This window comes from Muntiacus reevesi, chromosome 22 (genome assembly GCF_963930625.1).
Source record: "Muntiacus reevesi chromosome 22, mMunRee1.1, whole genome shotgun sequence".
Classification (NCBI taxonomy): domain Eukaryota; kingdom Metazoa; phylum Chordata; class Mammalia; order Artiodactyla; family Cervidae; genus Muntiacus; species Muntiacus reevesi.
Window position 1 is genome coordinate 49,119,001 of NC_089270.1, and position 25,178 is coordinate 49,144,178.

The 25,178-nt window shown below is 44.4% G+C and overlaps 1 protein-coding gene across 4 annotated transcripts in view; it reads left to right on the forward strand.

The window, feature by feature from the left end:
- Window positions 1–25,178, forward strand: part of LOC136152997 (exocyst complex component 1-like) — a 70,859-nt gene that overhangs the window by 37,226 nt on the left and 8,455 nt on the right. For 3 of the 4 annotated variants that reach the window (XR_010660313.1, XR_010660312.1, XM_065914621.1), the window contains exons 3-8: window positions 12,043–13,774; window positions 16,931–16,968; window positions 19,027–19,254; window positions 19,465–19,597; window positions 20,180–20,292; window positions 25,010–25,159. Coding sequence is in view for 2 of the 4 variants with exons in the window: in XM_065914621.1 (XP_065770693.1) it covers window positions 19,045–19,254; window positions 19,465–19,597; window positions 20,180–20,292; window positions 25,010–25,159 (606 nt within the window). In the remaining 2 variants the exon portion in view is untranslated. The remainder of the gene's footprint in view (window positions 1–12,042; window positions 13,775–16,930; window positions 16,969–19,026; window positions 19,255–19,464; window positions 19,598–20,179; window positions 20,293–25,009; window positions 25,160–25,178) is intronic. The other variant, XM_065914622.1, reaches the window with a different exon arrangement.

Genomic DNA, 25,178 nt, shown 5'->3' on the forward strand with positions numbered 1-25,178 from the left:
AACAGGGGCTGCCTGACTGGAGCTGCAGAGTCTTTGTCTGGTAAACCTTTTAGATAAATTTAACTGATAACTTCTGCAAAAGGATTGACCTTTGTGTTCATTAAAGAATAGATTACGGAAAACAGCTTTGCATTCACCTAGGTCATAAAATGTCAATAGGCCCCAAGGCCAGAAGATAATGTACAAGACCCTCATAAACAAAGAAGTATGCAGAAAACACCCTGGTTTCGTGAAGGACAAGCTGACGTAATGTTCAACTATCTTCCCCTTAGAAATGTACAAACTTAGGGTATAAAAGCTATGGTAAAAAATAAAGCATTGCCAGACTCTTCCAGACTCTCTGCACCCGCGTCTGGTCATTCTCTCTCTCTCTCTCTCTCTCTCTCTCTCTCTCTCTCTCTCTCTCTCTCTCGCAGACTTGGCCCTATCAATGCTAGTCTCACGTCTCTCTCTCTCTCTCTCTCTCGCCGACGCCGTTCATCCTGAGGGTATCCCCTGGATCCTGCCGAGGCTGGACCCCGGCAGCAAATCATTACTGATCCTCAGAAAAATGTAATGTGACTGGGCCTAAAACCTGGTTGGAATTTTCCATAGATGTGTGATATTGGAGATGTGTTTGCAGCTGCACTTGCCAAATCTCCTTTTCAAAGCACAGTAGGTCATGGCCAGAGGAGCAAGGGCAGCTCTGCTCGCTCTCAGGCAGAAAAGGATTTTAGAAATGTCAGGTTCTCTCCCACAAAGGAAGGGGTTAGCAGATTATGAATTGGTGATTAGTACAAGTGTCTGTGATCCCTCAACTAATTTCCATCTTGAAGCTGGGATATAAAGACTCAGGTGCTGTGTGGTGAGTCACAATCTCTGAATAGGTGCTTAGTCAGGACGGATGGGCTGAATCCGGGTCTCGGCATCTGGTACCCAGCTCTTTTTCCAGCAGGATGCCTTTAGACATGACCCTGACACCTTTGCATCCATAGCTTTTTGTTGTTGTTTGGTTGTTTGAGTATATAAAATGGTGATAACACTACTTGGTGGCATATTCAATTAAAAAAAAATAGCAACCTTTCATTACTCAGTGCAGATCAAACAGGAAATGCTTTCACTTAGTAACCCTGCTTAACAATTTTCTGGACTCTTCTGCGCTGGGCCAGATTCAGAAATACACAAGTGAAAGATGAGACAGTACATCATGTTTTATTCAATTGGGTCTTGATACCTGTGTGTGACTCTTAACCAAGTAGTCTGCAGTAGTTAAGGACACAGATTGAAATTGTTTAGAGTGTGTCCTAAACTCTGACTGCCAGGATTTAAACCTCAACTCTGGAGATTGTAAAACCTGGGAAAAATTGCTCTCCTAAACTTCATTTCCTGCAACCGAGAAACATAACTGTATCTTCCTTGTTGTGTACTGAATAATACCCTTGTCCCTAAATATCCATATTCTAATGCCCAGAACCTGTGAATGTCACATTAAATGACAGAAGGGATTTTGCCAATGGGATTAAATTAAGGTTATTGATAGGAAGATTCTCCTGGGTTACCTGGATGGGCACTCAGTCATCACTGGTGTCCTCACGAGAGAGAGGTAGAGGGAGATTTGACTCCAAAGAGAAAGTGATGATGAAGCTAGGTTTGGATTGATGCAGCCAGAAACCAAGGAATGCTGACAAGAAAACAGATTCTGTCTTAGAGCCTCTAGAGGGGGCATGAATGGTCCTACCAACTCCTGATTTCAGTCCAGTGAAACTGGTTTTGGACCTCTGTCTTCCAGAACCGTAAGAAAATGTGTTTCGTTTTAAGCCACCAAGTTTGTAGTAATATTACAGCAACCGTACCGAACAAATGTGCACCTCTTAGGAACTATTACCCCAGTTAAGATGTGTGCCTGGAAGCACACTTAGTGGAATAGCGGCATGCAGCAGGTTTGCCATCATAAGCCATTCTTAAAAACCTGAATCCTTGGCTTTGCGGGATCATCAGATCCAGTACAGTGGTTGCCGTTTTTCTCCTTGTTCATTCTGGTTACATGTCTGGACAGCTAGTAGAGAGAGCTCTGTCCTTCTCCACAGGTCCTCTCACCTCTATTAATTAGAAGGAAAGTAAAAGTTGCTCGGTCATGTCCAACTCTTTGGAGACCCCATAGCCCCCCAGGCTCCTCTGTCCATGGGGAGGCTCCAGGCAAGAATACTGGAGTGGGTTGCCATACCTTGCTCCAGGGGATCTTCCCAACCAAGGGATCGAACCCAGGTCTCCTGCATTGCAGGCGGATTATTTGCCAACTGAGCCACGAGGGAAGCCCAAGAGTACTGGAGTGGGCAGTTTCCCTTCTTCAGGGGATCTTCCTGACCCGGGAATCGAACTGGGGTCTCCTGCATTGCAGGCAGACTGTTTCCCAACTGAGCTACCCAGGAAGTCCTAACGAGAGGGAAGAGGTTACTTAAGTAAGACGTTACTTAAGCCACCATCTTCTTTTCCTCTCCTTTATGACTCTTCATCCAACTGGTCTTTATAAATTTTAAAGAAAACAAAGTCATTTCTCAATGGATTCAGATACTACCCCAAATTAATATTCCCCAAAAGTTCTTATTCTTATTTCTAGACCTCATCACCAGAAATTCCTGAGCCTAAACCCTGCCTAGCTTCTAGGATCAGTCATTTTCTCATTTCTCCCTTTTCCTTTTAGTTGAGTCTTGTCATTTTTGTCCCTTCCCTAAACATAACTTGTAATAAGGTGACATAGCAAAGTGATGAAAGTATAGATGGTTTGTTTTAATCCTGGGTTTTTGCCATCTACTTACTGTGCGACATTGGACAGGCTCTTTAACCTCTCTGGGCCTCAGTTTCAAAAAAATAAGTCAGTATTATAAATAATACCTACCTAAGATTGCAATTGTGAGGATTAAATGGGCTTAAGCACTTGCTAAGCACTTAAAATAGTACTTGTTGTAGTGTAAGCACTGTAATTGTGCTTGCTAATAATCATAAGTGCAATTCCCAGCACATAACTTACTCAACTTTCTGTCATCACTTTGAGGTATGTATTTGATGAAATCAGTAAAATCATTCTGTTTCAAGGGGAACAGAAAAGTATTTTTGAGCAATTGTCCATGTGGCTATTTCACCACATTTAGTGTTTTCAGATTTCTGTACAACAGCCTGGGCTAGTCCAGCAGCAAATTAAAAATGGACAGAGCTTATGTTTTGCACCCTTTATCTCACTGTCCCCCCGCCTCCCCCACACACATCCCCATCTCTTTGGACATAAGCTTTCATTTTTCCTCCATGTTCTGAAAACCTACTTCTAAGAAAGTGTCTCGGTTCATCCATGTCGCCACAAAGTAGCATTGGCATATAGACACTATCACGTGTGAAATAGCTACTAGTGGGAAGCTGCCGGATAACCCGGAGAGCCCAGCCTGGTACTCTGTGATGGCCTGGAGGGGAGTGAGGGGAGGGCTGAGGTAGGCTCAAGAGGAAGGGGAGATACAGATATAGATAATTATATGTTTATATTATATATAATGTATATATTATATATGTATATATAATTATGACTGATTTGCTTTGTTGTATGGCATAAACCAACACAACATTGTAAAACAAGTATCTGCCAGTTTAAAAACCAAAGGTGTGTGATCTCCAACTTAGCGTGAATTTAAGACAATAGTGCCACTTGTCTCAGAGAGACAACTTTTCAAGCCTGGTTCTGTTTCTCAAGGTTGTTTTGTTTTTCTGTCTCTCCTAGCCTTTCCACCTTGGGCAAATACGGGAGGTCCACATTGTGGCTCCAACACTTAGCACCCGCGGCGTTCTCCAGGCCTGAGAGGAGCGTCTGAGGGCGGCACCCCTGTCCCGGGGCTGCTGAGGGACCGCGCCCGGCTCCGTCTCACGTGAGGCGTCAGCTGCTGCTCAGGCAGCCCCTCGCCTCTCGTCACCCTGGGTGACGGCAGCGCCCGGTCCAGGGAGGGCCTGGGTGGGCTCAGCATAGGCAAGGGTGTTTCTGGATCTCTGAGAAGAAAATATCGGCGACAAGAAAGACATGCATTCATGAGTCTGGGATTCTCAAATCTTCCACAAGCCGCCTGCTAATTCTTGAGAGGTATATGTGGGGAAAATGCCCTGCTTGATAATAACGAGAGTTTTAGCCTGAAGTTCCACACAAAATTTCTAATCTTAAGAAATGTAAGAGGCCCTAGGTGAGATCTCACTCGTGGCCTAGACCAGTATTGGGCACAGTATGGAATAAGGACTACCTGGCTCATAATGACCTGAAGTACTGGTTGAAATCCAGATTGTTAACTCTCCCACAAGGCAAGGAAATTAGGAGTGATGGGGCCAGAATTATGCCGTTTTCATGATCAGTAACTAGTGGTTATTTCCAGTCTAACCTGAAACCAATTTGGTCTCTTTTCTTTCAGGGTCTTATGCTTCCTTTGGTCTTAGAGCTTCAAACTGAGGAGGGGGAGGGGCAAGGGTTCTGAAAGAGGAGGGGATCCAGGCAAGGAAACAGTGTTGCCTTTGAACATTTTAAAAATAGTTTATTCTGGGGAAATGGTTCAAGAGAACAAAAGAAGGTGGGTCAGATTTTAGGAGAAGTGATGACATTTTGTGAGAAAATAGCAGTTGAAGGAAAAAGCAAACTGAAATACAGCATGAGTTTAAACAGTTGATGATAGAGACAGAAGTAGGAGCATCATGCCTACAGAGAGGGAAATACAGTTCTACCATTCTGTTGTCCCCAGGACCGAGCAGAACTTAGTTAATTTAACTTACTGGTTTTCAACCCATAGCATCAACCTGTAAATAAAACACAGGACACTTTGTTGTGTTTGCATAACAAATTATAAATATTATCATCACAGGTAAAGCAAACATGCTATTGCCCAAAGGTGAGCTGTACAAGGGGAAAGACAGAACTGGGGGCACAAGCAGTCTCAGGCATAAAGAAAATGATGAGATTAGAGTGAAAGTGAGTACTGTAGCTATGTCCTATAGCTAATATTTCCTGAGAGCTTCCGTGTGTTGGACATTGAAGGCTGCAGATGTGTTATTATTTGCATCATCACGAGCAAATCCACGCAGTGGTGGTTATCATCCAGTTCCTCATCATACAGGTGAGGAAACAGAGGCCCAAGAAGGTTGAGTAAATTGCTCAGGATTGCAGAGCTAATATACTGAAGAACAAAGCTTCCGAGCCAAGTGGTCCATCTCCAGAACCAAGGCTTTTAGCCACTAGGCTACTACTTCTCCCTTCAATAAAAGCCAGCAAAAATTGCATGGCATTACAGAAGAGAGGCAGCAGAAGTGATGAAATGAATATGATGTATTGGAGGGAAGAGGGATGAGAAGTAGTGGGGGTAGGAGTTTATCTTCCTGCCTCATGCTAGGGTGCTAAAATGGATCTACAATGGATACAGCAGATAAACATAATGTCTAGAATTATGGGGGCAACATTCCTGTGGCCAAAAACTGTCTCTGGAGAGGGGAACTGGGGTTATAAAAGTTGAATTTCTGTATTTGAGATGCTATCATGTCCACATAGTATTTTCATAACAATATTTCCATTTATTTAGATGTAGCTTCAACTGTGTAAATGCATTAAAACATGAAATTCAAAATCATCTTTATATCTCATACATTTGCTAAGTGCTTGCCTTATCAGAATTGTTGTTTTCAGCTTTGAAGGATTTTTGTTTTTTAATGAAAAGCATTATAAATTTTAAAAGTTAAAAATTGTCCCTGGTGATGTTGTCCTGCATGGCCGAGAGAAGGTGTGGAACTATTAGAAGCAAACTGTATTTCAGCCCTGCTTCTGGTAGGGAAGGAGAGTGTCTGAAGTCAGGCAACAGGAGCTTTGATCCTCTGGAGTCGGAAGGAACAACTTGGAGTAAATGAATCAGGCGGCAGGGTGCCGGGAGGAGGCTGTCGGCCTCTCTGTGATGGTGTTCTTTGTTTTGCAGGACTAATCTCAGAAATGTTGCATTAGGCTCAGTGCTGTGCATTTTTAGGCTGCAGTATTTTTCCATCTGTATACTTCATGAAAGCAAGCACTTTTATGCTCCCTTTAAAATGGGAATCTCCTATTTGAATTGCCTGGTGAGGACATTTGAAGTAATTCATAAAGCATACATATGCATGCTCTATCTCCATCTATGTAGCTATCAGTTATCCTTTCCCTACTCACCTGCCTGTATTAGTCTGCTCAGGCTGCTATAACAGAATAGCATAGACTAAGTGGCTTAAACAAGAGACATTTCACACTTCTGGGAAGTCTTAAGAGCAAGGCAGAAACACTTCCAGGTGAGTCCTCCATTTTTGGCTTGTAGATGGCCATCTCCTTGCTGTGTCCTCCTCACATGGTGGAGAGAGAAAGCTTTCGTGTTTTTTCTGTTTCTTATAAGAGCTAATCCTATCATGACAGCTCTACCCTCATGGCCTCTTCTAAACCTAGTTACCTCCTAAAAACTCCATCTCCTAATTCCATCACACATAAGGGGATAGGGCTTCAATATATGAATCTGTGGAGGGGGACAAAAAAATTGTCTTAACTCTCTATATCTGTCTCTCTATCTGTCTTTATGTGTAGAATAATAACAGTGGCTTATAATTCATTTCCCTGTGTTATTTTATCCTTCCAAACTCGTGTGAGGTAAATTGGCCATAGGAAAATCACTGATTTCACTGAAACTTTTGAAGGTTGAATTAACTTTGTGATCACACAATCAATAAATGATGATGCCACAATTCAATCCACATCTTCTCCATCCTCCTTTCCTCTTCTCTTCTCCCTTCCCACTTTCTGACTTTCTTCCAGCCGCATTATTTACTAGCTTTTCCCTTAGGGCATTGGTGTCCTTCTTCTGGGCTTTGGAGAGGTTATTCCCATTATCTGGAATGCTTTTTCCTCAGGTATCTGACTCAGTTCCCTCCCGCTACACTGTTCAAACTCCACCTTCCCAGTAAGACTTATCCTGTTCTACTGTTTAACTGGAACACCTTGTTTCTCTGCCCATACACTGCTCAATCTCTGTTGCGTTTGTTACTAGGCTTCCCTGGAGGCTCAGTCAGTAAAGAATCCACCTGTAATGCAGGAGACCTGGCCCGATCTCTGGGTCAGGAAGACCCCCTGGAGAAGGAAATGGCAACCCACTCCAGTATCCTTGCCTGGAAAATCCTGTGGACAGAGGAGCCTACAGGTGGGCTACAGTCCCTGGGGTTGCAAAGAGTCTGACACAACTTAGCAACTAAACCACACCACCAGCTTGTCAGATAATTTACACTGATTTCTGTTCTCCCCTCTGACTACAGGATAGGCTACAGAGAGTCAGGAGTTTTGCCTTTATTGAACCTCCTGGAGGCCCAGCAAAACTCTAGGGTCTGCAAGAACTGGACACAGTTATACCTCTTATATTTGGTATTTTAGCAGCCTATCTCAGAGCCAAGCCAGTTATTGAAGAGAATCTTTTCTGATACTTTAAGCAGTATGATCAACTTGAAGTAAACTTAAATTTTCAACAATTACAGAGCAGGCATGGACTCTTCCTTTGTTTCTCCAGACACATGAACCTGGATACAAAGTCCATCCTCTCTGGGTGAAGTGGGAACATACAGAGATGACTGGCCTCAGTTTCAATTGGATCAAAAGATGCACAAAAGAGACATTTAAACGTTTTCAAAAACGAAAACCATCAAGTGTGTTTCCTCTTCACACATCAGGGATTGTCTGGCCTCTGGTGTGGTTCGAGTGGTGCAGGGGGAGAGAGAGAGACATAGAGAAGTAAGGATGAGCTGCCCTGTCTCTCCCTCCTCTGGACCTTAGTTCTTCCTGGACTGTCACTCCTTACACTCAAAGCAGATTTCAGAAGTCAGCACACATGGTCATAATGTATGCCTAGCTCCACAACCCAGTCACTGGGACCCAGAAAATTTTGCAACCTTAAGTCTGCCTCAACACATCATGACTCATATATATCAATGGGTAAAGACACACAAACAGTAGTAGATTAACAGGAATAAGTTTTTACTTATATATAAATTACCTATATACATATTTGCCCATAAAGCTGGGAAAGATAAGTGTCCATTGAGGCAAATGGGTAGGGGGAGAGGAAGCAGCTAAAGACAGCTGTAGAACTTGCCAGTTCCAAGTGTAGGGAAAATATCCAGAAGTTTGGGTCGGCCAAGTTTACAGTCAAACCAGGGATGGCATAGTGGATGATACATGCAGATTACTTTCCATCCTCCACATGGAACTTCTCAATTCTGGTATGTAGTTCTGAACTGGGCTCAGATACTTCTCAGCCTGCACGACACACACACCCACCTTCCTCACCCATGCACATACAACACACACCTACCCGTGCATATCGCTGAGCGTGTGGTCCTTTGGCTCATTGCTGCTAAAGGCAACATCGTGCTCCTCCAAAGTCAGAGGGGTGCCCTGAGTTGGGGTCCCAGGAGTTCTGAGTGCAGACGTTCCTCTCTAAATATATATGGTGCTATCCCCCATCGTACTACGTGGGTTTGGGCTGGGGAGGCCTGGGTGCTTTGTGTGAATGGGACAGCAGAAGTGTACCCAGTCACAGCGGGTGAGGTGCTGGCCCCCGTCACCCGCTCTGTGCTTTGCATATGTGAGTTCCGAGCCCAGTGGCAGGTGCTGACACTGGGGCCTCCCATCCGAGATGAGATGTGGCTCCTTCCATGTGTTCACCCATGGTGTATTGGCCAGGTGGGTCCCAGTTGTACTGATGGGAAGTGTGGCTACCAGGTCCTCCATTCCTGGGAATGATGACGTTCCCTCCTATACCACCACCACTTGGATCTTGGACAGGTGGACCCCTTGTGTTTGGAAGTCAGGTGGAACTTCTAGTGGGTTTCAAGCCAGGGGTGGGTCTCACAGTTGCAAATCCAATGGATGCAGTGTTGTTCTAGTGAAAAGTTGAAATTGACTTGTCCCTTGACACAAATTTCTTCTTCATGGTGATGGGATTTGTAACTGTAGATTGTCTACACTCATGTGGGTCCTGGGTGCAGTGATGGGAAGTGGTAACACCCCGACCTCTAACCATAAGGATGGTGGTTTCCCCTGCCGTGACTCTACCACCTGGACTTGGCTGAAGGAGACCCCAGGCGTTTGGATTCAAGTTGGAACCAGATACGTGCCCGGATGCTGGGATGGGGGCTTGCTGTTCCTACTGCAGCAGCCAGCTGCAATGAGATGAGCCCAAGGTGATCTGGCCACAGTAGGAACACAGGTGGTGCTGGGTGTCCCACACAGTTCTGTGCAAAAGTGAGGTGGGCCAGATGCTTCTGAATAAGTGAGGCCTAGGGCATTCACACCAACCCAAAACTCCCACCAGCCATAGAGGCTGCAGCCCCATCAACAGTGGGCCTCATGTGGTACTAGCAAGACAGCAAGCTACTGTCTCCAGGACTGGGCACTGTGGTATCCATTCCAAAACCAGAAGTAGCAGATACATCCCTGGGGAAAATACCTGAGCTGTAGACAGAGGGCGGCTGCATGTTGATGGTGGTGGTGGAAGACAGGGGATCTGGTAAACCCGAATCCATTATCCTTCCTCTGGGTGGCTGGACTGCAGAAGAGGTTAGCTTTTCATCTTGTGCTAGGGCTAATGGGTTTCCCAGTGGAATAGACTTGTTAGGCTTCTTCCTATTGTTGGCCCCAGATGTGGGTTCAATGGTGAGTTCTGGGTTTCAAGCTTCACTTGAAACATGGGTACCTCTGTTGACCACGTCCACAGGTAAATAAGTCGAGGCTCGGGTCCAGGCATCGCTGCCACTGGGTGCTGTGTTCTCAGAACCAGGAAGAGCCATGTGGTATGAGTAGTGGTTGTCCTTGGAGTCAGAGGTAGACTAGAAAGTAAAGTCTGAGGAGGAGGTGCATCCATAGCTTTGATGTCAAAGACTGGTTTGACATCTGTAGAGATGCTGACTGCTGAAGCATAGATAACTGCCGAAGCCATAGGTGGGGGGCTGGGGGAGGCAGGAGCCGAAGCCATAGATGGGGTTTGGGGAAAACAGGAGCTGAAGCAATAGATGGGGGGCTGGGGGAGGCAGGACCTAAAGCCATAATTTGGGGACTGAGGGAAAGAGCCAAAGCCCTAGAGAGGGGGCCAGGGAAGACAGGACCAAAAGCTGTAGATGGGGGGCTAGGGGAGAGAGTGGGCAGAACCCTAGATGGAGGGATGGGGAAGACACTGGCTGGAGTCCTACACAGTGGGGCCGGGGAAGACAGGACCCAAGGCCGTAGATGGGGTTCCCAGGGAGACATTAACCAGAGTCCCAGGTGGGGGCCCGGGGAAGGCGCCAGCCGGAGCCCCAGATGAGGGCCCGGGAAAGGCGGCAGCCGGAGGCCCAGGTGGGGGCCCGGGAAAGGCGGCAGCCTGATACCCAGGTGGGGGCCCGGGGAAGGCGCCAGCCGGAGCCCCAGGTGGGGGCCTGGGAAAGGCAGCAGCCTGATACCCAGGTGGGGGCCCGGGGAAGATGGCAGCCGGAGCCCCAGATGAGGGCCTGGGAAAGGCAGCAGCCTGATACCCAGGTGGTGGCCCGGGGAAGGCGGCAGCCGGAGCCCCAGGTGGGGGCCCGGGGAAGGCGCCAGCTGGAGCCCCAGATGAGGGCCCGGGAAAGGCAGCAGCCTGACCCCCAGTTGGGGGCCCGGGAAAGGCGGCAGCCGGAGCCCCAGATGAGGGCCCGGGAAAGGCAGCAGCCTGACCCCCAGGTGGGGGCCCGGGGAAGGCGCCAGCCGGAGCCCCAGATGAGGGCCCGGGAACCGCAGCAGCCTGACCCCCAGGTGGGGGCCCGGGGAAGGCGGCAGCCGGAGCCCCAGATGGGGGCCCGGGAAAGGCGGCAGCCTGACCTCCGAGTGGGGGCCCGGGGAAGACGACAGCCTGACCCCCAGGTGCGGGCCCGGGGAGGGCGCCAGCGGGAGCCCCAGATGAGGGCCTGGGAAAGGCAGCAGCCTGACCCCCAGGTGGGGGCCCGGGGAAGGCGGCAGCCGGAGCCCCAGATGGGGGCCCGGGAAAGGCGGCAGCCTGATAACCATGTGGGGGCCCAGGGAAGGCGGCAGCCGGAGCCCCAGATGAGGGCTCGGGAATGGCGGCAGCCTGACCTCCGGGTGGGGGCCCGCGGAAGACGACAGCCTGACCCCCAGGTGGGGGCCCGGGGAAGACAGCAGCCGGAGCCCCAGATGGGGGCTTGGGAAAAACAGAGGCTCTCTGCTGCCCATCAGTGGCTGCAAATGTAGGGTGAGGGTTGGTTTGGGAGTGAAAGGCATAGTTAAAGATTGAAGCAGGGCAGGAGACCGTCGGCACAAATGGCGCTGGTGGTGTCTGGTCTCCCTGCAGTGCGTGTCTGCTCCACCCCAATACCTGGGGGAGACTGAAAGGTTACAGCATGAGCCGGGGGAGTAGTGTCCATGTCAGTGACGTCCTGATCTGAAGGAGACAGGAAGGTTACACTTGGAGATGCTGTGACTGTGGTGGTAAAAGGGACTCCAGTAGAAGTTGTAGCAGGGGGAGCGATGGGGCGGTCTGGAAGAGGGGTGAGTAAGTATGAGGGAGGGGGAGAATCTACACACATGGGTGTTGGGGGTTCATTTTTGTCGGAGGGTGGCTGGAAGGGGAGGGTTGGGGTGCTCAGGGGTGTGGAGAGGTCAGAAATAGAAGGTGGTGTTGCTCTGACTGCACACGCAGTGCCCGCATCCTCCTTGAGGGCAGTTCCCACAGTGGGATTGGAAACTGGAGGCAGAGCATCTGCAGGACTAGCAGAATGAGAGTCCACGGGGGCTGTGTGTCTTGCCACCCGATCCACATAAGGTGTCAGGCAAGGTGGAAGGCCAGCCAGATTGGGGAATCTGGAGGACAGGTCGGCCAAGTTGGTGGTGGTAGGAGGGACCTGCAACGTGTGACTGACCGGAGGCAGGGAGCCTGTGGTCCCTGGGGCAGGCGGGGCGGCGCTGCGGCGTCGCATGGCCTTCCTTGCATCCCTCAGGATTCTGTTCCTCTGACGGTCCCTGTTTTGTTTCAGAGTGCCCCGGGTTTTGGCGCGAGTCATGGCTGGAAGCTTCGGAGGCGGGGGAAGGTCACTGCGACCCCAGAGCAGCGGCAGCGGGGGCGGCAGTGGCGGCGGCGGTGGCGGCAGTGGCAGAAAAAGCGGCGGGGGCATCGTCCTCTTGCGGGGGCGCCCACTGCCGGCGGCTCCCAGGGGAGAAGAGCTTCTCCGCGGGGTGTCTGAAGGTGGCTCACGCTGCAGCGCCTTCCCGGACATCGGTGACTCTGGGCAGCCGGGTTGGTGGTCTTCACCCAGCACCACTTCTCCTGGCCTCTCGGGCAGCAGGCTGCAGCGCGGACTTGGGGCAGAGAGCACCGTGGCCACGGGGCCAGGCTGCGAGGGAGGCCGGCCGTCTCCAGCAGTGCCGTCTGAGCAGATGGCGGGGCTTTGGGAGGAAGGCTTCGTCCGAGACACCTGGGCTTTCTCACTGAAGTTGCCTCCTGGGTGCCCCGGAAGGAGGTTTGGAGGCTCGGGAGGGCAGTGGAGGGGCGGGAGGAGCCCGCCGGTCTCCTGGGGCCTAGGTGTCATTGTCATAGCCCCGCTGGGGTCCGGACTCATCTTTCCGTTGTCCTCTCCTTCGGCCTCTGTGTGACCTTCCTCCTCTGTCACGCCTTCCCTTTGATCTTCCTGGACCATGGCCTTACTCTCCTTTGCGCGAGGAAGTGGGCGGTGACTGGTTGGTACCGGCTTCCCAGCCTTGGCTACCTGAACAGGTAGCTCAGGGAGTGAACGCAGGAGAGTAATTTTGCGCCCCGGTGGAGGAATTCTGACGGTTCTCGAAGGTCCGAACATCATGGAATTACGAGTGGACAGGACGGGCTGCTGCTTCGGCCGCTCCCTCAAGTTCGCCAGGGGTAGCCCGCCCACACGGGAGTACCCAGCCTGCTGGATTGGGTACCACCTTTTCGGCATGCTGTAAAACCCGGACGATGAGGGCACTGGATCCTGGTTGAGCAGCCTGCGACCAGGTTGTAAAGCAGGAGCTGGGGCGGCGGGGTGACCCCGGCCAGATGTGGTGGCACCCCGAGGGCGCAAAACCAGCGAGCGCCGGCCCAGCGGGCGCCGGCGCCGGCGGCGGAGCCCAGAAAGAAGTTTACACAGTAAATTGCCCGTATAGGACAGATTGTGCGCCAAATAACCCGAGAATAGAATGTGAAACTGGGAGAGCGTCTCCCTAGCTTCTTACTCCTCTCGCGGTCAAACACGCCCTGGAGGGAGGAGGACTCAGCCTGGCAATTGTGACGCGTCCATGGTATACGTGTCACAGAGAAACTGCAAATTCCGGGGCAAAGGGCGGGGCCCAGTGCACGACCCCTCCCGGGCTCTCTAGCCGCTGAGACCTCCCACTGTGGGTGGCAGGTGTTTGGCACCAGATGGGCCACCGTGCAGAGACTCTTCAGGACCGTGGGGGCCTCCTTCTCCAGAGCTCATCCCATCTAGCTCCTCATCATGCAGCCCCCTTGGTGCCTGCGTGTGTATCTGCCGGCCCTTCCCTGCCTGGGTCTCAGAGACCTGTGCAAAGCTGACTGCAGGAGCCACCCACCCTCCCGGGGGTGGTCCAGCACCTGTGGGGACCTCTCCAGCTTCTCTGCGAGGCCAGGAGCCAGGAGCAGCTTCTCCGCCGCGGCTCCTCTGCCATCATCACCAGCCGGAATGCAGAGCCCTCACCTGGCCAGGTGCTGCACCCCACCACGTCCTTTTCTGGCGGGTAAGCCTCTTTCTTCACTTCTTTTTAGAAATTTGGTACAACAGTTAAATCTTAGACTGTTCTTCAGGGTGTGCAGATGGTAATGGCTTAGCCAGGATGTGACCCAAACCTGCTCTGGGCTGTGGTGCCTCCCCGCCATACATGCTTCACGTGTTACTGTTCTTTTCTTGTCCTCCTTATGGCACTTAGCCCTAAGTGTCATACCTATAATGAGTCTATATCCTACCCTGTAGGTTTTCTTTTGCTCAATTCATGAATTGATCACCTGCTGCGTTGGGTTCTGATCTCAGAAGAGGCAGGTTAAGGACCACCAGTTGTCAGCATAGCACCAGCGGAGGTTTTCCCTTTGGGATAGTTTGAAGGATCCAGATATGTAAAGATGATAGTCTAGATAAATCATGGGCTTTCCTGAAAGAAATTTACCAGTGCATTATTCTGTATGGATTAGAAGCCTGTTTCTGTGGCCTTCCTGGAGTGTGTTCAGTAAGGCAGCTCATTCATGTTGAGAAAGCAAACACATCACTTATTGCAGCTTCATAGTGGAGCCCTGTGTCAGCTTCAGTCAGTCAGTACAGTTTGGTCACTGTGAGCATGTCAGCTGGGTCCACTCTTTACTACCATATATAATTCTAAAGATTCTTATGCCCAGGAGAGAAGTCACACTCTTGGGTGTCTAGGACAAGGGAGACATGTTATTATTCACAAGGTAGAAGCTTCAAAAGAATAGGATAGGACTGAAAACTCCTAGTCTAACATGGCTTTATCGAGTTTGAATCTTGTTTCTTTGGCTTACTTCATTGGAGTGTTTTCTTTCTCCTGGGCTGACATTGTGTGTTACACAGCAGGCATGTGACATGTAGAGGTTTCAGAACCCAGAATTGTATTGATCAGTGAAACTTTATTTATATATTTTAGTTTAAAATCTATTTAAAATAACACTGGACATAATTCATATATTATAAATTAGTTTGCCCTCTGCTCTTGAGATTCTTTTTATAGTATGTCAGAGTAAATTTGGACTTCCATCCCCAAGAAGATTTGAGATTGGAGGACACAAAAGGTTTTTCTCAGACCTAAATTATGTCTGAAAAAAGCGAGAAATATCATAAGCCCTATCTGACCTCTCTAGGAGCAGAAATGATTTACAGCTGTGGCATTTAACCATAATTCCTTGATCTCATTTGAGAAGAGTTCAGTAAGGAACAATCTCTTCATTTTTGTTTCTTCCTTATTTTCTTGTCTTGCTTACCAACAATCCATTGTAATCCATGGATTGATATGGCAGCAGGCTGAGTGGTCTCTGGAGCTCATACAATTAACTTTTTTCCCTAAAATAACTTTAATTTCCTTGTTTTTCAGCTCCTCTTCTTTCCTTGCCCTTTGCTATAACCAGAACTCACTGAAAGCTAACTGGCTTTGTGCAGACCCTCCTTAGGACAGTCTTTCCTTAGTTATTTTATTCATCACTCGGTTTCATTTTTTGCCTTCTCGAAATATGTTGAAATCTTTCTGTAGTTGATGACTTCCACAACCTCTTGGCTTTTACTGGCTTATTAATTTTGGTATTTCTACACTTTTATTTAAGTATGGTTTCAGAAGGAACAGAAAGTAAATGTGTCCTAGTCTGCCATCTTGAGCTGAAAATCCCTGTCAGTTTTAGCATCCAGCATTCCCATGGGGTGGGGCGGGGACCTTGGCATTAATAGGTGTAACACTCAAGATTTCAGCTTTTCTTGGGCAGTCACTAAGGACATAGTATGTGGTAATTTCTAATGGGAAAATAATAACTATTTCATGGAATTTATTTGAGGATTACATTAGATAATGAACATACAAATGCTTTCTAAAGTTTCAAAGTCCATAAAAATGTTTCTTGTTATTGATTTGGTGCTACTTCAGTTTTACTTGACAGTGATTCATGACCTTGCTTATGTGAGAAGATGCCTTCTGAAACAATTATGATCATTTAAAATATTTATTTTAAATGTTTACTTGTGTAAGGAGCTGTGCAGAATGAACTGGGCATCCCCTGCCCCCTAGTGGCTAAAAAGCTGCACACAAAACACTTTTAACATTTCCAGAGTGACTTGGAAAGGGCTGAGAGCTGGGAGACGCCGCTCTAAGGGACTTGCATTTGTGTACTGCAGTCTGTAATTGCCTGTGCCGAAAGTTTTAGCCCCTCTTTTTTTTTCTGGCATGTTATCTAAAGCTGGCTAATTAGCATTCTTAAGAGTAGATCATTTGTTACTTTGAATTAGGTGTGTTTTGTTCAAGGACAAGTTAACATATGTCAAGTCATGCTGAATGTAGATTCTCATTTTCATACAAAATAATGAATATCTAAAACACTTGGAATTTGTGTTTTAAAGCGTGTCCTGTGAATTGTTGAAAATCAGTAACTTTGTTTCGAGGTTTATTTAAGGGTAAAATTATTTTTTTCATTTTATCTCTCGATCTCAAGATTTATGTAAAATCCCATATGCTGAGTCTGTTCTTTCCAGAAAGTGAACTGAAACATTTATCTAGAAAGCATCTCAGTTCTGACCTCCTGGTCTTTTGTTTTGAAGCAGGAAGACAGCTGAAATTTTTGTAGTTTTACACAGCCATGATGTTGTTCTTACTATACAGATATTGAGAAAGTTTCTATTAGCTGATCCTTAGAAATTTTATAAACACATGTGAAAAATTTTTACAGAGAGAAATGGAAAGTTCAGTTAATATTTTCATTGCCCAAAATAAATTATGAATTGTAGATGCATTTTTAAAATTTCAATTGGAAGTTATTTGGAGGAAAACACAAAACATAACAAAGATAGAAAGAACAAAAATAACAGAAGAAGGTGTTACCTGGGAAAAAAAGGAAAGCAAATTGTTCCTCATGTGTCCTGAATTATAAGCATTATTGTATTAGAGCAACAGTTATCCCAGGTAGAGAAAAAAAAGAGGTTAGGCTTGTACACGTGTTTCGTTTCCGGTTTTATATTTGTTTTATAGTTTAATTATGTTTTGGGAAAGTGTGACTAAAGCCTGTTTTAACACAAGTCAATAAATTAGACTGCATGCTTTTGTTATAATAGACATGTTAACATATGCGGTTCTTCATAAAAATAAGTTTTTTTTTCATATATTTTGAATCATTTTTTTCCTATTTTTCAGCATCTAAATGTGACCTGTGCTTATAACTGACCTTACCTGTAAGTACAATGCTGTTGTCCTTCCTAGTTTTTTACTACTTTATTTTTAATTTTTACCCTCTTTTAAGAATCTGTTCCAAGTGGAGAAAATCAGAGTGTGACAGGAGGTGAGGAAGAGGCAGTGGATGAATGCCAAGAGTTAAATGCAAGAGAAGAGCGGGATATTGAGATAATGATGGAAGGCTGTGAATATGCAATTTCTAGCACCGAGGCCTTTGCAGAAAGGTTATCCAGAGAGCTGCAGGTGTTAGATGGGGTCAGCCTTTCTTGTAACGTGTGGCTAGTGATGTGTGGTAAGCTGAGGAGACTGGTGATGTTCATATTCTGCTGCCGCTGCCTTTGAGCCTAGACGGTGGGATCGTTGCTGTCTTTCCCTAGAAGCGCATCACCAGCTGCCTCCCTCTGTCTTTCACTGTTCTTGGTCCAGAGACAGAACCATTCTTATTAGGCCAGTGAAGGCAGTTGGCTGAGGTTCTGGATTTGGGGAGGTTCTTGATATGAAGTGATGGAAGTAGAAAGTAGCCAACCTGAAACCACCCTGGGGGTTGATTCCCCCAGCCTCTGGAACACTTCAGAATAGTTCAAGGCTAGAGAATATAATTTTTGTGGTTTGGGGGGAAAAACATAGGTACAAGTTAGAAGGAGAGAGAGTGAGCTGAAAGAAGCGAATCCTTTACCCAAAGAGAGCAAAATAGTGTAGTGAAAACAGGAGAGCCAGGGCAAAAGGATGTTTGACGACTCCTCTGAACTGCTGTGGAATAGATGCTGTTTATTTGTATGCACATATCTGAGCTTGTACCTACATGTACATCTTTAGGAAGTAAAAAGCTACAAGTAGCACCTGTCTTACGAGAAAAATCTAAAATGAGAGTGTTTTGTGAGGGGGGTGTCATTTTGTTAGGCAAAGTATGAATTTAAGAAAAACTCTGAGAATAAGGAATGTTTTTAAGACTTAAAAGAGTGTTGGCATTTTATACATGAAAGGTACAGAAGTTGTAAGGTTGAACTGAGGTCCAGAGATTACACCAATAGCCCAAGCTTACAAATTTGTAGAACTCTCTGGAAGTAAAGCCTAGAAGAGACTTCAAGATGTTGAAGTGAAAATTGTCCTGGATCAGTTCAAGTCACAGCTCTGCTGCTTAAGATTCAGTGGGTCAGAGCTCTGCTGCTTTACAGTTGGGCTGCATCTCCATGGGAGTTATTATGAATAGTATATAAAATAACGTGAAATTTTAGCATCACCCATACAATGATATTATTTTAATTCTTTATCCAAATTTTTTCCTCATATCATGTTATCTGCCTTCTTAATGTGGCTTTGTGGTTTGTATTTTCTAGTTAATGTTGCATCTGTGTTTCAAGTCATCATATTACTTTGCAGTTTAATTTTGGGTTTGAAAGCTTCCATATTTCAGGGAATTGAGAATCAATAGAGTCTTTAGAAAATATTAATAAGGGGTCGGTGGTTTGTTGCTACTTTGTCTGGGGAAAAAAAAAAGTAGTTGCAAATGAAAGAGAAAAGAAAGAATATTGTAGAAGGAGCTATCTTATGGCAATAGACTCTTCCACATCCTATTAGTACAAATCATGCTACAGTTATAAATTAGTTCCATGTATCTGTTAAAGACTGGCATGCTACTGCTACCCTCTTAACTAAGGTATTAGCATAGGTGATTATTATGCTTTTGTTTAGGGTTTTACATAAATGTTGCAGATTATAGAAAATGTCTATAGTTGATAGAGCTGGAAGCAGCGTCAGAGATGGTATAACCTAACGGCACTAATGAGAGTCCACCATTGCTGATGATACATCATGGCGCATGCCCTAAATATGCAGTATTGAGATCTGGTCCCTAACCTCCACATAAGGGGACGTGTGCTTCCCTGAAATACTGTGTGAAAAAGTGGAGTGTAAACACAAAGCAGCCTATTAAAGTAGACGTGTAGATGTGTGTGTCAGCCTTTGTTGCCGCTGCTGCTGAGTCACGCTGCTGTCAAAGATTTATGGATATTTCATTTGAAGAATATGAAGTATTACTTCTCTTTTTAACTGTGTAGGCCAACATCCAGTCTATCATGGCCTCTGAAAAGCAAGTCAACATCCTAATGAAGTTACTGGATGAGGCTCTCAAGGTGGTGGATCTGATTGAATTGAAACTGAACAGTTATGAGGAAATGCTCCAAAGTGTAAAAGAACAGATGGATCAGATCTCCGAAAGCAACCACCTCATTCATCTCAGTAACACTAATAACGTAAAACTCCTGTCTGAGATAGAGTTTCTTGTGGTAAGCATGGTTATAAACTACTAGCAACAATTAAAAAAAAGCAAAACTAATGATCTCTAAAGCCCATTTGCAAGTATTTTCTAGTTTCCTTAGGAGAGCAAGATTTAAAAATACTGAAGTTTCAAACACCCAGTAATAGGATTGCGTAGCATCTTACCTGTAAACTTCCTAAGAGTACACAGACAAATGGTGTGTTTATTTACTTTCCAGAGCCACATGGACCTAGCCAAAGGTCATATAAAGGCACTTCAGGAAGGAGATCTTTCTTCTTCCAGGGGCATTGAGGCCTGCACCAATGCTGCAGATGCCCTGCTGCAGTGCGTGAATGTAGCTCTTCGACCAGGTATGACCATAAAATCTGCCCAAGAACCTGGGACTAAGCTTCTGACTTAGTGTAAAGCTTTTGACAAGAAGTCCATGAGGCAGGTGGTTTAGGGTTAGATTATTAGCTATTGAAACAAGTTTCACTTACTCTCAAACATAATTTATATTGGCACGAAGAACTTGTTCATTTCAGTACCTTCTGATTGACCATCAGTGACTCTACGTTAACACCAGCATTTTTCTTCAGCGCTGTTCACAGGACCTAGCACAAAGTAGATGCCGTAAGGCTTTGCTAGACCAGCGGTTCCTAAACTTGAGCTTGCATCGGGATCACGGCTAGGGGCCAGCGAATAAGCAGTAGGTCCGCTCTGAGGCCTTAGAATCCATGTTTCTGACCGTTCCCAGGTGAGGCTGAGGCAAGACCGCAGCGTGAGGATCGCTGAGTTACACTGTTTTTCCCCCTTACCTTTCTTTTATAAACACACGCATAAACCAGCAAAAGGTTGAGTTCTTCAGAACTGAAATACGGCTTCTGTTATAAATGCACTCCTTAGACATCCGGGAGCTCTTTAACCCGTTGAATAAGCTGTCACGATTTCAGGCCATGACGTGCTTCTGGCAGTTCAGCAGCAGCAGCAGCAGCGTTTCAGTGATTTGCAAGAGAATTTTGCCCGGAGACTGGCCAGTCACCTCAACAATGTTTTTGTTCGACAGGTAATTTTATCTTATTATAGTACTGGCATATTCCTGTAGCTTGAAATGAAATGGTCACAGAAAAAAAAAATTTAATGTATTTAATTGGGAGCACAATATGTTCCTTTCTATATTTATTTGATTTTAATATTTTTAGATATGTATGTATTTGCTCATAGATGTTTTGGGGGCCTCAGTGGTCTCCTATGAAGACAGTTCCTTTTAGCCAAAATTCCCCAAGTTTTAAATAATTGTGCTTGCATGTTACATATACCCCATTTAGACAATCTTGTTTCTAAAAATAAGTCCAAACTTGTTACGTTTTTAATGTTTGGCCTGTTTTATTTTTCAGTATTTTCAAGTGAGAACAGGGACTTGATTCCATGTTTTCAGTATTTCATTGGCTCCATATACTTATAAATATGAGAAAAATGACTAACTCAATTGTAAATTCTAGTTGATTTAATCTTATAGAAAACCTTTATCTCTATTTCTATGTGGAAAGGGTGTTATAATTAAGGTTGTGGCAATGATATAAATGTTACTGTTAAGTATACCTTAGAGGGATTTGACTAGAAGGTGCTTTTTTTAATAAATAATAAATTAGACTTAATATTTCTTGAATAAATTAGGTGTCATAAATTAGATTTTGTGTATTTATGATCTCTTTAATAGGGATTTGGGGCCAAAAAAAGTTGAGTGAAATTTTGTTCATCAAGAAATGCTGACTGATATTCCAGGTTCTTATTTTGTTTTCACTTTGTAGTATTCTGAAACAATTGTATTTACTCTATTTTATTTCTGATTAGTTTACTCAGGCCCTCCTTCAACTCTATAACAGGTCCTACTTTCTTTCCGTGCCTGTGAGTACATCAACTTTGGCTCCAGCTTCTCCGATTCTTTTTTTTCCCCTGTAAGGTTTACTAAGCTTAATAGCAGCAGAATCTTTATAGTTATAATTTACTGATTTGAGCTACCTGTTAACCATATTTGTGGCAGTTTTTTTAATGTCCCATAACAGAAAGTTTATTTAGATCCAAAGGCATTTAATCTCATTCTGCTTGCCTTTCTTTCTGTCATTCTTTCATTCACTCACTCACTCCTTTATTTGGAAGTCATTTGCCAAGTGATTAAAGATGCATTCCAGACGTTTCATTGGAATAGATGAGAGGCTGATTCTTTGCTCTAGTTGCTCACGATCTAGAGAAGGGCGACAAACAGACTGAGGGAGGGTGTATGTTATGGTGGTACCATGGGAGTAAAGGAAGACCAGCTAACTAACCGTGCAAGGGGGAACCAGGGGAAGACTCTCTTAACATTCCACTTGACTTGAAAAGCTTCAGGAAAAAAGTAAACCTAGGAATCACATAGGAAATACTAATGCACATTTTTCTTACACTATTATTTCAATAATATCTATTTTTACACAATTCCCTAGTTTTTTAAAATTATCCTGTTGACAGGCTATAGTCCACATTTGTAAATGGTATGGAAAATACCAGTCATTAAATGATAATCCTTTCTCCACCCTTAATTGTTTGTTATAACATGCTATTATTTGTGATTTTTGCTTCCTTGCCTTATAAACTAATGGCTTTGTTTAAAATGAATGCATCCCAGTTCTGAAAATCTAATATGCATTGTTACATGTGAGTAATGCATGTTAAAAACCAGAATGTTGCAACAACCTGGAATGTGCTGATGAAGATGAAAGACAGTGTCCCAAGTGCAGAAAAGAGATTTTCTGTGTGTTAAATTGAATACTTCGTGTCACCTAGCAAAGAGTTGGGAAACAAGGGGATTTCTGTTCCTGGTTGTGGGACACACTGGGAAGATTCGATTACCGCACTGGGTTACATGTCTTTGTTCACCATCAAATTTTGATTGTGTGTCTGATTTGTGTGTTACATTGTGTGACAGGACTCACTGTCCTCCATATGTAAGAGTAAGAAATGGCTGCTACCCTCAAGATGCTTGTGAGGATGTGGTAAAGGTAATGTACTTAAAACTCTACAGCAGTGTATAGGGGCTACCTTAGGGACACCACAATGAAGTGAATGTGTCAGTAAAGCAAGTCACACAAATTTTTTGGTTTCCCAGTGCGTAAAAAAGCTATGTTTACACAGTATTGTAGCCTATTGTGTGCAATAGCATTATGTCTAACAGAAGAATGTACACATTTATTTTAAAAATACTTCATTGCTAAAAATTGCTAAGCACCCTCTGAGCCTACCATCTGAGTCATCATCTTTTTGCTGGTGGAGGGTCTTTCCTCAATGTTGAAGGTGCTGGAGGACCAAGGCAGTGATTGCTGAAGATTGGGGTAGCTATGTCAATTTTTAAAAATAAGACAAGAGTGAAGTTTGCTGTAATGATCAACTTTTCCTTTCTCAGACAATTTCTCTGTGGCATGCAATGCTGTTTGATAGCATTTTACCCACAGTAGAACTTCTTCCAAAATTGGAGTCAGTCTTCTCAAATCCTGCCACTTGTTTTATCAACTTAGTTTATGTATTAATTATAGTCTAAATCCTTTGTTGTCATTTCAGTAGCCTTCACAGCATCTTCATCAGGAGTAGATTCTCTTTCAAGAGACCAGTTTCTTTGTTCATCCGTAAGAAGCAACTTCTCATCCATTAAATATCTGTTAAATGAGATTATAACAGTTCAGTCACATCTTTAGACTCCACTTCTAATTCTAGTTCTGCTTTCTACCACATCTATAGTTACTTCCTGTACTGAAGTCATACCCCTCAAAGTCATTCATGAGGGTCGGAATCCGCTTCTTCCAAAACTCCTGTTAATGTTGATATTTTGACCTCTTCTCATGAATCATGGTGTTCTTAAAGGCATCTAGAATGGCCAGTCCTTTTCAAAAGGTTTTCAGTCATCATTACTAATTTATTTATCTCTAATAAGAAACTTTAAACAATGTCTTAATTTTTAAAGTATATAAAGAGTAAAATTCTTAGCACGATTGAATTCTAGATATGATAGTTATCTATATTATTGATTGAATTAAGCAATTTAAGTATTTTTTCTCCTTCCTATATATTTTGAAACCAGTTTCTCTTAAAATCTTTCTGTTAACACTAACAATATTTAATATATCCTAATAGTCTGAAGGTAATAATGTTTTTATATCAGTGAATTTTCACATGATGATGATCTGGAAATGCTACTTACAGTAGAAAGTTTTGAATAGTAATATATGTAGAAGAGCTTTGTAAACCGTAAAATTCTCTATAAATGTTGGTTCTTCCATTTTGCATGAGAGATGAAGGTTTTTAATTGAAGAGTTTTCCTGACATTAAATTAAATAGTACAACTTAACATGCAGTGACCTGAGTAAACAGCTATAGAAGAACATAAACCATGATTTTGAGTCTTGAATTATTGAAAAAATTAATGAGGAAGGATAATGGAAATATATCTAATGTTATTATTAATAAGGGTAAAATATTTGGAAAACATTTATCAGCAATAACAAGTTTGTCAAATACTCCTTCCTTTTAGTTAGTGTAACTTAATTAAGGCACAATTTGGAGACATTAGCAGACTTAAAACTAATCTCTCTCTGTGTACAGTATCTAATATCTGTGAGTCAGTGGAATCTCAGTCATCCTTCTGATGTGGTAAACATTTCTGAAATGTAATGTTTGTAATGACCTTCAGCAGTTTTTGAGTCTGGTTAGAATGGTTTTGTTTGGCATGTTTTTAAAAGAAAACAGAAGTGAGACTCACATGGCTGAGGTTCAGATTCTAGCCTTCCGCCTGTGTGGCCTGTGTGGATCACTTAGCCCTTTGAATTTCAGTTTGTTCCGTTGGGTCAGCTGATCTACTGGATCCATATACTCTAGAACAAAAGTCAGGATGCATCGTCTGCCTCAGGCTGATTGAAAACGTGCTCATTTATATAAGTCATGTCAAGGATTAAAAACAAAATTATATAGTTGCTTCTGTAGAAAATTAATGGAAAAATTAAAATTACATTATTATTAGGGGTTATCCTGGAAAGGGCTTCCCAGGTGGCTCAGTGGTAAAGAATCCGCCTGCAGTGCAGAAGACATAGGTTCAGTCCCTGGGTGGGGAAGATCCCCTGGAGGAGGAAATGGCAACCTACACCAGTACTCTTGCTGGGAACTCCCATGGACAGAGGAGCCCGGCAGGCTACAGACAATCTATTGGGTTGGCCAAGAATAGGATATGATCCAGCAACTGAGCACTGAGCGCTGTCCTGGAAAGCCCAGGAAGCAGTCATCTGCAGTCCTTCCTAGTTCTGACATTCTGTGTCCTGTGCATTTTCACCTGCTGTTTAAATATCGTAGACTCTAATGGAGATATCATAGATGGAGACAATTTGTTTTGAATGACTTCCCCTGTTCGGTGTGTGTTTCTTAGTAACAGTTTATATCAAGATATTTATTTGCTTAGTCAATTGTAAAATGTTATGGGAGAGGTAAAGTTGATTAAACTATTCATTCTCAACTACTCTAAAAGATAAAATGAGTCGACTTATCAGAGAGTCATTCTTGTGTGTTTATGACTATTTTATGGTGGTGGTGTTCAGTTTGTATACACAGGATGATTAAAAAAAGACAAGTAAGTACTCAGTTCTTATATTTCTATGTTCTGTTGTTTTTGCTTGGCCATGCTTGATCATTATTAAGGATATTTAGTTACAACAATGTTTCTTTATACTGTCAGTGATAGTTATGTCCTTATTTATTCACTCTAGGGTCATGATCAGAGTTCAACTCTTGCTCAGCGCTCTATTGAACTGACTTTACCTAATCATCATGCATTTCATAGAGACTTACTCCGATATGCCAAGCTGATGGAGTGGCTAGAGAGTACGGATTATCGAAAATATGAGGGACTAACAAAGGTATGGATTTGACGTCAGT